The sequence below is a fragment of the Crocuta crocuta genome, unplaced genomic scaffold (genome assembly GCF_008692635.1).
Source record: "Crocuta crocuta isolate KB4526 unplaced genomic scaffold, BGI_CrCroc_1.0 scaffold1192, whole genome shotgun sequence".
Taxonomy (NCBI): domain Eukaryota; kingdom Metazoa; phylum Chordata; class Mammalia; order Carnivora; family Hyaenidae; genus Crocuta; species Crocuta crocuta.
In genome coordinates this window covers 159,282-174,484 of record NW_027531292.1, presented here as the reverse complement: position 1 = coordinate 174,484, position 15,203 = coordinate 159,282, and the positions used below count along the sequence as shown (strand labels likewise).

At 67.8% G+C, this 15,203-nt stretch overlaps 1 protein-coding gene across 5 annotated transcripts in view; it reads left to right on the top strand.

Moving 5' to 3' along the window:
- The window catches only part of BRSK2 (BR serine/threonine kinase 2), a 25,678-nt gene that overhangs the window by 8,541 nt on the left and 1,934 nt on the right, over window positions 1-15,203 (top strand). For 2 of the 5 annotated variants that reach the window (XM_077771517.1, XM_077771516.1), the window contains exons 8-18: window positions 165-196; window positions 531-695; window positions 828-925; window positions 1,012-1,162; window positions 3,662-3,727; window positions 5,711-5,771; window positions 6,513-6,720; window positions 7,317-7,365; window positions 10,494-10,617; window positions 12,651-12,831; window positions 12,903-12,992. In XM_077771517.1, the coding sequence (XP_077627643.1) occupies window positions 165-196; window positions 531-695; window positions 828-925; window positions 1,012-1,162; window positions 3,662-3,727; window positions 5,711-5,771; window positions 6,513-6,720; window positions 7,317-7,365; window positions 10,494-10,617; window positions 12,651-12,831; window positions 12,903-12,992 (1,225 nt within the window). Of the gene's footprint in view, window positions 1-164; window positions 197-530; window positions 696-827; window positions 926-1,011; window positions 1,163-3,661; window positions 3,728-5,710; window positions 5,772-6,512; window positions 6,721-7,316; window positions 7,366-10,493; window positions 10,618-12,650; window positions 12,832-12,902; window positions 12,993-13,181; window positions 13,277-15,203 lie in introns of all 5 variants that reach the window. The other 3 variants (XM_077771519.1, XM_077771518.1, XR_013336940.1) reach the window with 2 other exon arrangements.

The window sequence follows — 15,203 nt, the reverse complement described above, 5'->3', positions numbered from 1 at the left end:
CGCCCCCCCCGCGTCCCTCCCCGCCCCTCCCGTGCTGCTCTCTGCACACTGCGGTGGTGCTCCCTGCGCACCCTCCTCCCTCCCCGTGCTCCCGCCCCTCCGGCCTCCTAACGTGGGCTCCTCCCTCCCTCCTGTACTAACTCCCTGTTTCTCTTTCCTTGTAGCTAGAGCACATTCAGAAACACATATGGTATATGTAAGTAGCTTCTCCTCCCACATCACCTGCTTTGCCTGTCACCTGTCACCGTGGCCTGGAGGGCCTGCGAGGGAAGGCGGGGGGCAACCCAGCCCAGCGCAGGCCGGCCCTCAGCCTCGGCCGCTCCTGGCTCTCAAGGCCCCCGGGCCAGCCTGCGCTGGGCACAGGCAGGACGCAGGAGGTGTGCAGGGGCCGCCGGGTGCAGGGAGAGCGGCAAGACTCAGGGCCCCAGGAAGGGGTGGGCCCCGCCCTCCCAGCACCTCAGGGTGGGGGCGGAGAAGCCCCAGGCTGCGGAGGTGGGGGTGAGTGACCCCTCGGCGCCTGTCATCCACAGAGGGGGCAAGAACGAGCCAGAGCCAGAGCAGCCCATCCCCCGCAAGGTGCAGATCCGCTCCCTGCCCAGCCTGGAGGACATCGACCCCGACGTGCTGGACAGCATGCACTCGCTGGGCTGCTTCCGGGACCGCAACAAGCTGCTGCAGGACCTGCTGTCCGAAGAGTACGTTGGCGGGGGCCCCACTGCGGCCTGGCCTGGGGCACGGGCGGCCGGGAGCGAGCCCTCCCCGCCCTTCCCCCCTGCGCCCCGGGAACGGACTTGCCGACCCTTTTCTGCGCCTCTCGCCCACTGCAGGGAGAACCAGGAGAAAATGATTTATTTCCTTCTCCTGGACCGGAAAGAAAGGTACCCGAGCCATGAGGACGAGGACCTGCCCCCCCGAAATGAAATAGGTATAAGGTCCCGGGGTGGCCTGGCCCCATGCTGCCCCCCTCCAGTCCCGGCGGGCTGCCTGGCCCTGACCCCTGTCTGCACACAGACCCTCCTCGGAAGCGCGTGGACTCCCCAATGCTGAACCGGCACGGCAAGCGGCGGCCGGAACGCAAGTCCATGGAGGTGCTCAGCGTGACCGACGGCGGCTCCCCGGTGCCCGCGCGGCGGGCCATCGAGATGGCCCAGCATGGCCAGAGGTGCGTGCCTTCCGGGAGGACCCAGCACTCCGCCTCCTGGTGGCCTGGCCTGGTCGGCATTGGCACTCCTCTCGGGCTGAGCTGGGCGTGGCTCATCTCTGTCCCCCAGTCCTGGGGCTGGGCCAAGGCCACTGGGTGGGGCTGGACCACACTGTGCCAGGGGCTCGGTGGGGCTGCTTGGGCTGGACTAGACTGAGCTGGACTGGGCTGGACTGGGCTGGGCTGGGCTGTGCTGGACTAGACTCAACTAGACTGTGCTGGACTTGTCTGGGCTGAGCTGGGCTGTGCTGGACTGGACTGGACTTGGCTGTACTGTGCTAGACTGGACTGGGCTGGGCTGGGCTGGGCTGGGCTGGGCTAGGCTGGACTGGACTAGGCTGTGCTGGACTGGACTGGGCTGGGCTGGGCTGGGCTGGGCTGGGCTGGGCTGGACTGGACTGGGCTGTGCTGTGCTGGACTGGGCTGGGCTGGGCTGGACTGGACTAGGCTGTGCTGTGCTGGACTGGACTGGGCTGGGCTAGGCTGGACTGGACTAGGCTGTGCTGGACTGGACTGGGCTGGGCTGGGCTGAGCTGGGCTGGACTGGACTAGGCTGTGCTGGACTGGACTGGACTGGGCTGGGCTGGGCTGAGCTAGGCTGGACTGGACTAGGCTGTGCTGGACTGGGCTGGGCTGGGCTGGACTGGACTGGACTGGGCTAAGGTGGACTGAGCTGGGATGAGCTAGACTGGGCTGGACTGGGCTGAGCTGAGGTAAAGTGTACTGGGTTAGGTTGGGCTGGACTGACCTGGGCTAGACTAGACTGGGATAGGTTGGACTAGGCTGGACTGGACTGAACCCGGCTAGACTGGATTGGACTGGACTGGGTTGGACTGGACTATGCTGGACTGAACTGGTCTGGACTGGGACTGGGCTGGGCTGCACTGAGTTGGACTGGACTGGAGTAGACTGAACTGGACTGAGCTAGGCTGGACTGGGCTGAGCTGGGCTGGGCTGGACTAGACTGGGCCTGGGCTGGGCTGGACTATGCTGGGCTGGACTGGACTGAGCTGGGGTGAGCTGGACTTGCCTGGACTGAGCTGGGCTGAGCTGAACTGAGCTGGACTGGGGTAGACTCAGCTGGGTTAGACTGGGTTGGGATGGCCTAGGTTGGACTGGATTGAGCTGGGCTGGGCTGAGCTGGGGAGGGCTTTGCTCTGTTGGCCTGTGTTGGACTGGGCGGGTCAGGGGTTGGGCTGGAGTGGACTGGACTTGGCTACACAGGGGTCAAGCCATGCTCAGAGCCAGCTAGGAGGCCTGTCCGCACTTGATGCTGCCCCGTGCTTGGGTCACCTGTGGTAGTGTTGGGATCAAGGGCATGGAATTCTGTGGTGGGGGGGGGGGAGGGGTGGGGGTTAGCAGGTGCAGGCTGAGCCAGCAGCACCCCCTGGAGGAAGGAAGGGTGTCCTGGGCCTGCAGAGCCTCTGCTGACGCTGGCTGGCTGGGGGCAGCCCTCGGCTCATCCTCACCCTAGCACTGGGTAGGGGTCTTTTGGGGTAAGGCCCAGTGTCCCTGCCCAGGCAGGGGCTTTAGCCATGGCTCTGGGCCGTGGAGACCACGTGGGAGGCCCCAGCTCTCCGGCTACCCCTGCTCAGCCGGGGGCCTGGTGCCAGGGCCAGCCAGGCCCCCCACGGAGTTTGCCAGGAAACAGGATCACTGTCAGGATTAAAGTGGGCGCAGCTCCCTCGGTGGCCCCAGGCCGTCCCCAGGGGAACAGGCTGGCTCCGGACAACCACGGCCCGCTGCCCATGGGCTCCGGCACCGGGAGGCTGGCAAGGGTGGCGGCGAGAAGGGTCTCTGCTGGCTGAGCTCCCGCCCTGACTGTGCCTCGCGTCCTGCTTGTTGTGGGCACCCCCTCCCCAGCAAGCCCCCAGGGTGAGAGGCCACCACGCACCAGCCCACCTTTCCTGAGCCTGGCCCCCAGCCTCCTGTTCGACCCGCCCAGGGCAGGCTGAGTGCTGACATGGGGCCCACCCCGTCCAGCCGCCCCACGTCCCTCCCTCCTCACCCATCTAGAACAGGCGCCGGGTCCTGTTTCTGCCTTCCAGGCAGGGCTGCCTCGGGGCGGGAGGTGCTCGGACGGGGTCAGCTGTGAACCATCCCAGTGGTCGTTGGAAAAGCCCCTTCCTCCCGGCACCTCCCGACTTGCCGCTGCTGCTCCAGGCTCTGCTGCTTCTTCTGGCTCGGCCACTTGGCACTGGGCAGCAGAAGGCCACCGGCTGAGGCTGGAGGGGCCCTAGGGCTGGTGGTGGGTGCTGGGCATCCTCCAAAGCCTGGCCGGGCCACCCTGCCCGGCGGGTCCCCAGGGTGGGGTGCGCTGTAGCCCTGGCACCCTGCGGCCTGGCCTCCCCTGGCGCCCACGTGCCCGGCCTGTGTGGAGCTGTGTGGTGGTCCGGGCCCCCAGGCCGCCTGCTGGGGCTGCGTCAGTAACTCTGTTTTCTCGCTTTGTTCCTGCTGTAGTAAAGCAATGTTCAGTAAAAGCCTGGATATCGCTGAAGCCCACCCCCAATTCAGCAAAGAAGACAGGTGTTCACCCTGCCCACCCATCCCCCGCCCCCCAGCCCCGAAGACGAAGGTGGGCCTGGTGGCAGGGCTGGGCCCGAGGCGCATCCGACCCTCTCAGCTCTGGCGAGGGAACCCTCCAGCGAGCTGGGGACTGGCCTCGGCCAGACGGGGCTGAGGCCCCAAGGAGGTGCGGGCTGCTGGGGCAAGGCCGCCGGCCGGCCTGAGAAGGGCTGGGAGACCCAGTGCGCTCTCCCTGCCCTGGGACCCCCGCCGAGTGTTTGCAGGCTGTGAGGCCCCTTCTGCGCAGCCCTGGTTCACCTCCCTCCCCGGTTCCGTGCTGGCCCCGGGTTGTGGGGTCACCCTGCTGCCCACAGGGGCCAGAGTGGAAGCAGCAGCCCAAGGCAGCCGTGGGCTCCCCAGGAGGGGGCAGGAGGCACAAGGGGCTCAGGGGTCTCTGCACGGGGCCTGGTGTTCTGGAGCGCCCCCGGCCCCCGCCCTTGCAGGGCTTGCTGCCTGTGGCAGCGGTGGTTGGGCCTCACCCGTTAGCCTCCCCCTGCCCCCCACGCCTGCCCGTGTCCCTGCCTGCTCACCGCTGGCCTCCTGCTGCCTACCTGTCGCCCGGCCCTGGCTGTTCTCTGTGCCGCCCGGTTTCCAGGGCTGCCCGCGTAGACAGGAGGGTGTGGAGGCAGCCCCCACCCCGGTCCCTTCCCCTGCTTCTTCTCTGGTTTCCTTGTGCCAAGTGATAAGCGCACGGCTGGCTCAGCGGCAGGCAGGCCCTGGGCGCTGGCCCTCGCTCACGGCTGCTGCCCTACTGGCCAGCAGCTGCTGGGGTGGGCACCAGCTGGGGCCGACGGCCCCCACTCCTTTCCCAGCATCCGAAAGCTTTGGACACAGTCTTGGCTCTGGGCACCGTCCTGGCCATGGGCAGGCTGGGCTAGGGGGCCAGAAGCAAGGTCAGCGCCACCCCCTGGCTCCGTGGCTGTGTCAGGTGGGGGAGTTGGAGGGTCACTGCCATGGGGTCCCAGCCCACAGGTGCCGGGGCCCTGGTCTGAGCGGCTCAGCTCCTCCCTGAGGCCAAAGGGCTGGGCCAAGGTGTGGGTGGGCAGGCGGGCGAGAGCCCTCTTAGGGCCACGCTGGCCGGTGGGTGCGGGCCTTCACTCGTTTCCTTTTCTCTCCTGTGGCTGCCTCGGCACCACATGCCCCCCCCCCCCATTTCCTTCTTCGAAAGGGGGCAGGTGCCAGTGCCCAGGGCTGTGCGGGCATGGTGTGCCCTCCCTTGAGGCTGTGTGGTGTGGTGGAGTAAGGCCTCTGGGTGCCTGGTTCCTGCCTGGCCTGGTCTGCGGGCCGCGTGGGGCCAGCGGTGGATTGGGCTCGTGGTCTCAGCCAACACTTGCCCCAGCCTTGCCTTGCCCAGGCTCTTGCGTGCCAGGAGGAGACGGCTATGGGCTGGGGTGCTGCGGGTGGCTCTGGGCCAGGCAGGTGGGCTGTGGGCATGGAAGGGCTGGGCTGGTGCCCAGCTGGTGGCCCACATGGTAGGATGGGAGGCGCTCAGCAAAGCACAGGACTCAGGGCCTGGGACAGTTCAGCCTTGGGGGTTCTGGCCGGGCTCACGGCGCCAGGGCCTGGAGAGTGGACCTGGCACGGGGCTGGTTTCAGCTCACTGGAGGCACCCGTCTCCCCTGGTCCCTCTGTCCACCTGAGCCCCCGACAGACCCTTGCCGAGGGCTCCCCTGTGCCATCCTGGGCCTGGGTCTTGGCCATGGGGCGGCTCCCACTAGAGGAGAGGAGGAGCCCCGGGGCAGGCAGCCAGCCTCTCCACTGGGCTCTGGCAGGGACCCCAGAGTGGGCATCGCAGGACAGCCCTGGGTGTGGCCAGGCGTGTGCAGGCCAGGGCCCCCTCGAGGCTCTTGGCCGGGGCTCCCGTCCTCCTGAAGGGTCCGCCTGGGGGACAGACGTGGCGAGCCGAGGCCCTTCCCAGCTGACCCACCCCACCCATGTCTGCAGGTCCAGGTCCATCAGCGGCGCCTCCTCGGGCCTCTCCACCAGCCCGCTGAGCAGCCCCCGGGTGAGCCCCCCCACCCCGCCCCAGCTCCAAGAGGCCCGACGTGCATGGGGGGGCAGGGGAGGCTCCCAGAGCCGGGGAAGCAGGCCCCCCTTTCGCCCACTGCTGGGGCCGCCCGCGTTGCCACTGCTCTTGCTAACTGCACGTTTTTGTTTTGTTTTGTTTGTTTTCTCCTGTGTTGTTTACTTTTATGGCACACGCTCCCACCCCCGCGCCTGCCTGCCTGCCCCCCTGGTCCTGCCTTGGGGTCCTGCTTGACGTTGCTTTCTGGTTCTCCTGGTGCTGTGTGTGCATGCCGGGCGGGGGCGGGCGCATGCACGGTGGCCCCGGGGACACCTCGGGCTCTGATCCCTGCCCTCCGCGCCTGCCCTGTAGCCTGTTAGAAAGTTTGCCCTGCCCCCCCCGCCCCCTGGCAGCCCCTTCGTGGCCTGCCCCCTGGCCACCTCCGTGGAGCCTGAAGCTTGTCGGAGCGCCTCTCGGCCCGGACACGCCCTCCCTCCACAGGCTGCCTCTCGGCCCAACCCCAAGACCCAGACCTTGCCGAGCAAGGCCAAGCTGAGCGACAAGCCGCTGCAAGGCACCAAGTCCAACCCACTCCCGGCGGGCACCCAGGCCCGACCCCCTGTCCCGGGAGGCCTAGGGCCCCAGCTGGCCCTGCCCCCGGGCCTGCCGCCCCTGCCGGCCCCCACCCGGGTCCCGCCCATTGGGACTGAACCGAACACCAAATCTGTCCCCACCATACAGGTGACCCCTCACCCCTCTCCAAGGGGTAGTCCCCTCCCCACCCCTAAGGGGACGCCCGTGCACACGCCCAAGGAGAGCCCGGCGGGCACGCCCAACCCCACGCCACCGTCCAGCCCCAGCGTCGGAGGGGTGCCCTGGAGGACGCGGCTGAACTCCATCAAGAACAGTTTCCTGGGGTCACCCCGCTTCCACCGCCGGAAACTGCAGGGTAAGCGCAGGGGAGGGAGACCGGTGGGGCAGGCGGGGGGGGCCGCCCCCTCCCCACTCTCCTGGTTCACCCACCGAAAGCACCCGGCAGTGGCCTGTGTTCTCTAGGCCAGCAAGGGCCCCCAGGCAGTAACCCCGATGCGCCTGCTTACTCCAGAGCCCGCCCACGGTGTATGTCGAGGGCCTGGCGGGCATGGGCAGGCGGGCTACCTGAGCCCAGGGAGGAGAGCCAGCCGATGGGCGGTGTGGGCAGTGTGGGCGCTGGCCCGCGGGACGGGGCAGTGGAGGCTGGCCTGCTCCTGTGCGCTGGGCGCCGAGGGCCGGTTGGCACTGCCTGGCTGTTGGAGCCTGCAGCACAGCTGGCGGGTGGCGTGGGGGGCCGCTGCTGTCTGTCAGGCGGCAGCGGGGCTGGCTGGAGGCCAGGGAAGGCAGGGCCCGATTACAGCACCATGGGACAGCCCCGTGGCCCTAGGCTCTGGTGGTGGCCAGGAGAGCGTGGGGTGGCTGCCAAGACCCCGCCGCGGCCCAGGGGATCTCTGGTGAGGGGAGGGCAGAGGGTCACCGTGCCTTCTCTCCCTGTCCTCCCCGTGTGCACAGTTCCAACACCCGAGGAGATGTCCAACCTGACACCAGAGTCGTCCCCAGAGTAAGTGGCCGCGTGCTCAGATGCCGAGTGTGCAGGGAGGCCGGTGTGGACCCTCCCACGTGGCAGGCTGGGGAGCCGTGAGGACTTTGGGGTAAAGCACCCCAGCCGCTCCAGGCCCTTGTCCCTTTTCCCTGGGAGCCTGTGCTCGCCCCAGATGCCCCCTCCACCCCCTGCCTGGGGACACCTACCCTCAGAGCTCTGTGTCCTGCACTGTGAACGCCAGGCCGGGGAGCCCGGTCTGGGGTGGGGAGCCTGGCCGGAGACCAGGGAGGGCACGGCCGTGCCTTTCATACTGGCGGAAAGCCCCCGGCTCCGCTCGTGGAGGCGTGTGGGCCCTGAGCCCGAGCCCTGGTGGCCAGGCATGCTCACGACTGCCCGGGCACAGGCTCAGCCCTGGACGTGCTGGGCACAGGGGGCCTGCGAAGGACCGGCCTGTGGTGCTTGCGGTAGGCAGCCTCCAAGGAGAGGAGCACTGGGCAGAGCTGAGCAGGGCTCTCCAAGGGCAGAGTGGAGCCCAGAATCATCCAGAAATTCGGGAACTTGTCGGTATGGAGGGTTTCAAAGCAAAAACATGGTGCTGGCCGAGGAGGAGCCACTGAACGGCGTGGCGGGCAGCGGCGTGGGGAGGGTGGCATCGTTCAAGGCCAGGCCCAGACCGAGCCCTCGGCTAACCATTGCCAATAAGGAGGCAACGGGCAAGCAGAGCCACCCCACGGCTGGCCTGAACTGCGGCAGAGACCCTGGAGGGCCCGTGTCCCCACTCTCTGGGCCCTTGTGGTGGCCTCCGTCCCGCAGCCCTGGCAGGATGGCACGAGCAGGACACGAGGTGTGGATGCGGGACAGGCCAGCGAGGGGAGCAGGGAGCCGCCATGGCCTCACACGGGCAGCCCATTCGAAGGCCGTGGTCTTGCTGACCGAGCAGGGGGTGCCGCCAGGGGGCGTGTGGTGCCCGCAGGCAGGGCTGACGCCCAGGCCGCTGCGTGTGCGGCTGGCGGGCCCCACGTGCTGGGCTGGGGACAAGCGCCCGCAGACACCCCTGTGCCAGAACTGTTGTGCTCGTCGACAGGCTAGATCCCGGAGCACCTGATGGCGTGAGGCCTTCCCATTCTTGGGTCCCACTGAGGCCTCGTCCCCTCCTGGAGGTCCTGAGGGGACCCAGCGGGGGCACCCCCACCAGGGAGGCTCGGCGCAGTTAACGCCCCAGCGCCGCCTCCTCTACAGGACGTGCCTGCCGGCAGCGTGTCAGTCAGGGCCCCCCACGCGGTGGGGTGCGGGCGCACCAGTGAGTACCGTGGGGCTGGTGGTTTTAGGAACCGGCTCACGTGATCGTGGGGGCCGGCAGGTGGAAATAATCGGTCTGGGTGGCGTGACGGCCCTGAGTGTGAAACGTGCAGGTGGAGAGCCCGTGCTGCCTGTCAAGACTGCAGCCTTTCCTCTTGAAGCCTTCACCTGCTTGAATGAGGCTCACCACATCCTGGAGCGTGGTGTGCTTTACTCGGAGGCGCCTGGCTGCCACGTCTAAGCAGCAGCACCTGACAGCTGACCGGATGGCCCAGCTGACCTGTGAAGTTGACTGGCAAGAGCCTCTCTGGCTCTCTCGGGCGCGGGACTGTCTGTGCCCAGCTGCCGGGCTCCCGAGTACAAGCAAGTCACGTTGTCTCATCAGCGTGACTCTTCTATCGTCTCTGCCCAAGAGTAGAAACAGAAGCCCCCCCGTGGGTTCCAGACCGACTCCTGAGTACCGCCCGGGCTGCAGGGCCCAGGCGCAGGTGCTGGGGCGGGACCTGCCTTCCAGAGCGAGGGACGCAGGGCAGAGAGCTGGCGGGACGCAGGATGTGGGGAAGGGCGCACCGCTGGGTCAGGACCGCCTGAGGCGGCAGCCGTGGAGACGGGNAAACGAGCGGCGGCGCCTCAGGACCAGCCGTGAGAGCCCCCCCTGGCGCCTCGGACCCCGGGGCTCGCCTGCGGCCGCTGCCTCCACATCAGCCTGCCCGCCAGGCCCTGCCTGAGCCTCGCTGGCTGGCTCGAGGTCTGAAGGGGGGTTTGATGGCTTGACGGGCGGGGCTCGGGGCCCGGGTCCCAGACGCGGCGAGAGCGAGAAGCGGCCTACCAAACCTCTCCAAAGCTCAGTGGCTTCAGCAACGCGCATCCCCCGCCTGGCTCTGTGGGTCGGGGCTGGCACAGCCTCGGGGTCGAGAGTGTCGTCCTCTCCAGGGTCCTGCGCGTGGCTGTGGGCAGGGCTCTGGCCTCCCCGTCGTGCCTGCCGGCTCCTTCCCAATGCCGTGGGGGGTGGGGGGGGCCTGCTAGCAAGCAGGAGTCACAGCCTGTGTCACGTGTCCTGGGAGGCGACATCTGTCACTCCTAGGGTTCCCAAGGGAGGGGCCGGCGCAGGCGTGTGAATCCAGGGGGCAGGACGGTGGGGCCAGCTGAGGGTCTCCCACGCTGGTGTGCACGGAGCGCGCGGTGGCCCCAGAGGCAGGAGGGAAGACAAGAACAGCAGGGAAGCCCTGGGCGCCAGTGGGGTGCGGGGCTGTGTGCGGGGGGACGCGGCCCCTGGCCTGCCCAGTAGAGCCGCTGGGTTGGAAGCAGCCTCCATGTTCCATGGACTGACCGGGCGGGGCAGCAGGGATGTGGGCGGCCAGGTGGCCCCTGGTCCTTGAGGACAGAGAGTGGCCCCGGGGAGCCAAGGTAGCCTCGGCAGGTGGGAGGGGCACACAGCATCCCGGGCCCCCAGCCCCTGTTCTCCACGCAGTGTCTCTCCCGTCCATTTGTCCACGTGGGTGCACGCATGGGTGCAGAGTCCCCTGGCCGGCCCTGGCCCCCCGCGCTGCACCCACTCCCCATGCAGCCCCAGGACAGGGGGCACCTTCCTCAGGGATGGTTTAGAGCAAATTTCCTCAAAACTTGGGGGCTGAACAGTAGTAAGGCTGGGCTCTACCCTCTGCGGTGGGTTCTGCTGGGCACTGCCCAGACCCAGGCGGGCCAGAGCAAGAGTGGGGGATGGGGATGGGGCAGCCAGGCAGTGAGCCAGCATCAGCCTGGAAGGGAGCAGGGTGCATCCCCAGAGGCCCAGCCAGTAGTGAGCAGCCCCTGATCTCAGCAGCCCCGCCCCCGCCTCCCTCCCCCAGGCTCGCCAAGAAGTCGTGGTTTGGGAACTTCATCAGCCTGGAGAAGGAGGAGCAGATCTTCGTGGTCATCAAGGACAAGCCCCTGAGCTCCATCAAAGCCGACATCGTCCACGCCTTCCTGTCGGTGAGCCTCCCCCCACCTGGATGCGCACGACACATAACCACTGGCTTCCCCTTGCCCTGGCCGGGTGGGCCCCGGCCCAGGGCAGGCAGCGGGCTCTCGTTCAGAACAGGCCTGGCTGTGCGAACTGGTGTGTTGGGGGGGGAAGGGGGGTCAGGTGCGCACAAGACAAGTCGTGCTGGACTCAGAGTGGGGCTGGGCCACGAGGGCTGGGGGCGCTGGGCCTGGGGGCGAGCCCTGGGGAGTGACGCCTCCCCCAGACCGGCAGCCACGGAGCAGCTCCCCTGGGTCTGGTGGGCATACTGGAGGCCTCAGGAACTGTCCCAGAGACCTGTCCCCTGTGTGCTCTCTGCTCGTCTCCCCCCACCACCACCCGGTGTCTCTGACGGGTACGTTCAGGCCCTGGGTGTGTTGCCTTTGTCTTTGTGAGAGCTTTGAGCACGTGGAGCAGAAAAGCCCTGCAAGTTTTCTTCCAGGGTCCTGTAGGGGCCTCGCCCGGTGCAGGGTCCCCCAGGATCACGGCACCCCTGCAGCTCAAGCTGCCACCCCAACCAGGGTGAGCAGGACCCACCAGTGCGGTTCCCTCCACTCGGTGTGGCCTCAGCCCTGCCATCCTGGCTGCAGCCAAAGTTCCCTTTGGGGGAGGGGACAGCTTAGACCTCCGACCAGAAATCTCTGGGGGCCAGGAGAGGCCAGCAGCAGGCCTGGGGTGGGGGGCAACCTGCCTGTCTTCCTCCCTAGTGCCCGGGTCTGCGTCACCTCCCTCCCCCCCCCCCGCCCCAAGCCCTCTGAGTGCTCCTTCCGTGCGTGCGTGATGGGGGTTCAGTCGACAGCAGAGCCCTGTCTAGGGGTGACTCCTCCCAAGGCAAGACGGCTCCTGGGTTCGTCTTCAGGGGCATTTCCCCTTGCTCCCCGTGCCCCGGGTGCACAGGGGCCCCTCTGGCCGAGCTGAGGGCCAAGTGTGTCAGCCTCAGCAATGGTCACGTGGCCTCAGCCTCGGGAGGCACCTTCCCAAAACGCAGCAGAGGCTTTAGCCCTTGTCCGGGNGGGCCTGGGGGCGAGCCCTGGGGAGTGACGCCTCCCCCAGACCGGCAGCCACGGAGCAGCTCCCCTGGGTCTGGTGGGCATACTGGAGGCCTCAGGAACTGTCCCAGAGACCTGTCCCCTGTGTGCTCTCTGCTCGTCTCCCCCCACCACCACCCGGTGTCTCTGACGGGTACGTTCAGGCCCTGGGTGTGTTGCCTTTGTCTTTGTGAGAGCTTTGAGCACGTGGAGCAGAAAAGCCCTGCAAGTTTTCTTCCAGGGTCCTGTAGGGGCCTCGCCCGGTGCAGGGTCCCCCAGGATCACGGCACCCCTGCAGCTCAAGCTGCCACCCCAACCAGGGTGAGCAGGACCCACCAGTGCGGTTCCCTCCACTCGGTGTGGCCTCAGCCCTGCCATCCTGGCTGCAGCCAAAGTTCCCTTTGGGGGAGGGGACAGCTTAGACCTCCGACCAGAAATCTCTGGGGGCCAGGAGAGGCCAGCAGCAGGCCTGGGGTGGGGGGCAACCTGCCTGTCTTCCTCCCTAGTGCCCGGGTCTGCGTCACCTCCCTCCCCCCCCCCCGCCCCAAGCCCTCTGAGTGCTCCTTCCGTGCGTGCGTGATGGGGGTTCAGTCGACAGCAGAGCCCTGTCTAGGGGTGACTCCTCCCAAGGCAAGACGGCTCCTGGGTTCGTCTTCAGGGGCATTTCCCCTTGCTCCCCGTGCCCCGGGTGCACAGGGGCCCCTCTGGCCGAGCTGAGGGCCAAGTGTGTCAGCCTCAGCAATGGTCACGTGGCCTCAGCCTCGGGAGGCACCTTCCCAAAACGCAGCAGAGGCTTTAGCCCTAGCCCGGGGCCTGCGCCGCCCTCCCTGCCCCTCCCCACCCTCTCCTCCTCCACTCAGTTCTCGTGCCCCAGCCCGCACGGAAGTTCAGGGGTAGAGGCTTCTCGCCCGGGTCTCCGGGTGGCATGGAGGACCGGCCCCTGCACCGCACTCACACGTCCTGCCGCCCTGCAGATCCCCAGCCTCAGCCACAGCGTCATCTCCCAGACAAGCTTCCGGGCTGAGTATAAGGCGACAGGGGGCCCGGCGGTGTTCCAGAAGCCGGTCAAGTTCCAGGTGGACATCACCTACACCGAGGGAGGGGCAGCACAGAAGGAGAACGGCATCTATTCCGTCACGTTCACGCTCCTGTCAGGTGAGCCGCTGGCCCGGGGCACGGGCTCCAGGCTGACCCCGGGCCTGGGCATGACCCCCTCTCTCCCCCAGGACCGAGCCGCCGATTCAAGAGGGTCGTGGAGACCATTCAGACCCAGCTACTGAGCACACACGACCAGCCCTCCGCCCAGCATTTGTCAGGTGAGGCGGGGGCTCAGCTCGGGCTGCCCTGCGGGCTGGTGAGCAGGGGTGTGGCCCCTCCAGCGTGCCCACCTCCCTGCCCCCCGGGGGGCAGGGCCCTCCCCGGCGCAGTGGGCCGGCCCGTCTCTGCACACCCAGGGAGGTAGGGCCCAGCACACCACACTGAAAGGCGCCTCTTGTCCACTGTAGAACCCCCCCCGCCAGCGCCAGGACTAAGCTGGGGCGCTGGGCTTAAGGGCCAGAAGGTGGCCACCAGCTACGAGAGTAGCCTCTGACGCTGGCAGGTAAGGTGTCCGGCCCCACCGCAGGGGCAGGGAGGGGGCTGCGGGCAGATCCTCTGGCGAGAGCCAGACTGGCCCCAAGAAGGGCACCCTGTGCCCGCTCACACATCCAGCGGCCAGTTCCCCGCCCTGGACAAGCCATAGAGGCCCAGCACCCAGGCTGAGCAGCCGGACACGGGCAGCCTGGCCCCAGGCCGGCGAGAGCAGGCTCGAGAGAGCAGTGGCCAAGGTCCTGCCCGGGAGCCTGCCACCCTCGGGGCTTCCCCACCCGAACCCTGTGAGGCTGGGGGCCTTACGCCCACACTGGCTGACACGCGGTGGGGCTGCCTGCTGCCTTCCCCGTGACAGGCCTGTGATCGTCTGGCCTTGAGCAAGACGAGGGGGCCTGAGTGCCCAGAGGAAGAGCTCCCCCCAGCTGGGCCTACGGGGAGTGTCACACAGGGCAAAGGGGCTGCCCGGTCCTGGAGGTGCTGGGGGTCCGAGAGCCCGAGGGTCCATACCTCTTGGCACCTGGTAGGGAGCGGGCACATTGCCCGCTCCGCTGCAGGGGTGGGTGAGCCCGTGTAGGGCTGGGTGGGCACGTGCACACCGTCCGTTAGCAAGGGTGTGCGGGTCCTGTCCGGATGGCGGTAAGGCACTCGCTGCCATGAGGCCCGAGTCTGGGTTTAGGGTCTGGGGAGCACAGTGACCAGCAACCAGCCCTGCCTTTCTGAGCTCCCCTCGGGGGCCCTTGTCCCAGCCTGGTGGGGTCCCAGAGGCCAGACCAGCCCCACCCATCCACCCTGCCCCTGCCATCCTCATTCCATTGTATGTGTTTCACCCTTTTCACCCCCAACGTGTGCCTCCTCACCCCACTGGCGGGTCAGGGCTGGGGTGCCCCAGCATGGAGTGGAGCCAGGCTGGCACTGGAGGCAGGGAGCAGGAGGGGCCAGTGTCAGGTGCCTCTGGCTCCCTGAGCCTTCAAGGCCTCACATCAGAGCAGCAGGGCTGATAGAGGGGAACTGAGGCCAGGGAAGGACAGAGCTTGTCCAGGGAGGTGAGCAAAGGCCTGGTGTGCTACCCAGAGGGTACCCAGGCCTGCCCCCGGCTGGGTCATTCTGCCCATCAGCAAGGGTCCCTCATGCCAAGTCCCAGGCACAGCAGTGAGCTAGGTGCACACCACCCTTCCCCTGGGCTCCAACCCCCAGTCCTGCCCCCACCCCAAAGTGGGGGCCCCTGTTTAGTCCTGACCCCACTTAGCCCTGTTCCCAAAGCTATGTCCCTGCGAACTCGTGGGTACCTCCTCTGGGCTCCAAGCCCATCTCCCCTGACCTCCTTCAGGGGGCCTGGGACCTGGGGAGCCCAATCCAGGACGCCAGCCCATGCTGTCCCCAGGCCTCCTGTACCCTGGCCTTTCCCAGCACCCTCCCTCCCAGTCTGGGTGCTCTTGTCTGTCGAGCTCAGTCCTGGAGCCGCTGTGAGCAGGGGGCGGAAGCGGGGGCCCCCTAGCTACTAGGGCAAGAGACCTGGTGGTCACTCCAGTTAGGGAAAGGAGGCCGACAGGTCACATCCCACCCAGCACAGGCCCCCATGAGAGCCTGGAGGAGCCCCACACTCTAGGCCCCTGTGGCACCAACACTCCCAGGCCCAGCAGAAGGGAACAGGGTGCCAGCTCGAATTGAGGGGCAGATGGGAGCCATGCAGCTGCCTGAGCTGCAGAGGGGCAGGGCGAGGACACACAGATGGCCAGAGGAGACCGCAGCCAGAGCCCTGAGCTTCTCAGTGCCAGAGCACGTGTCTTGGGCCCAGGGCAGGACAGAGGAGACAGAGAGCCAGGCAGGCCCAGGACACTCAAGGGCTAGGGCCACATCCTGCCCTCAGGCTCTGGTGGCATCAGGACCCTCTGAACAGGATGCTGCCCCCCACTCACTGCCCACAGTCTGAGGCTTCC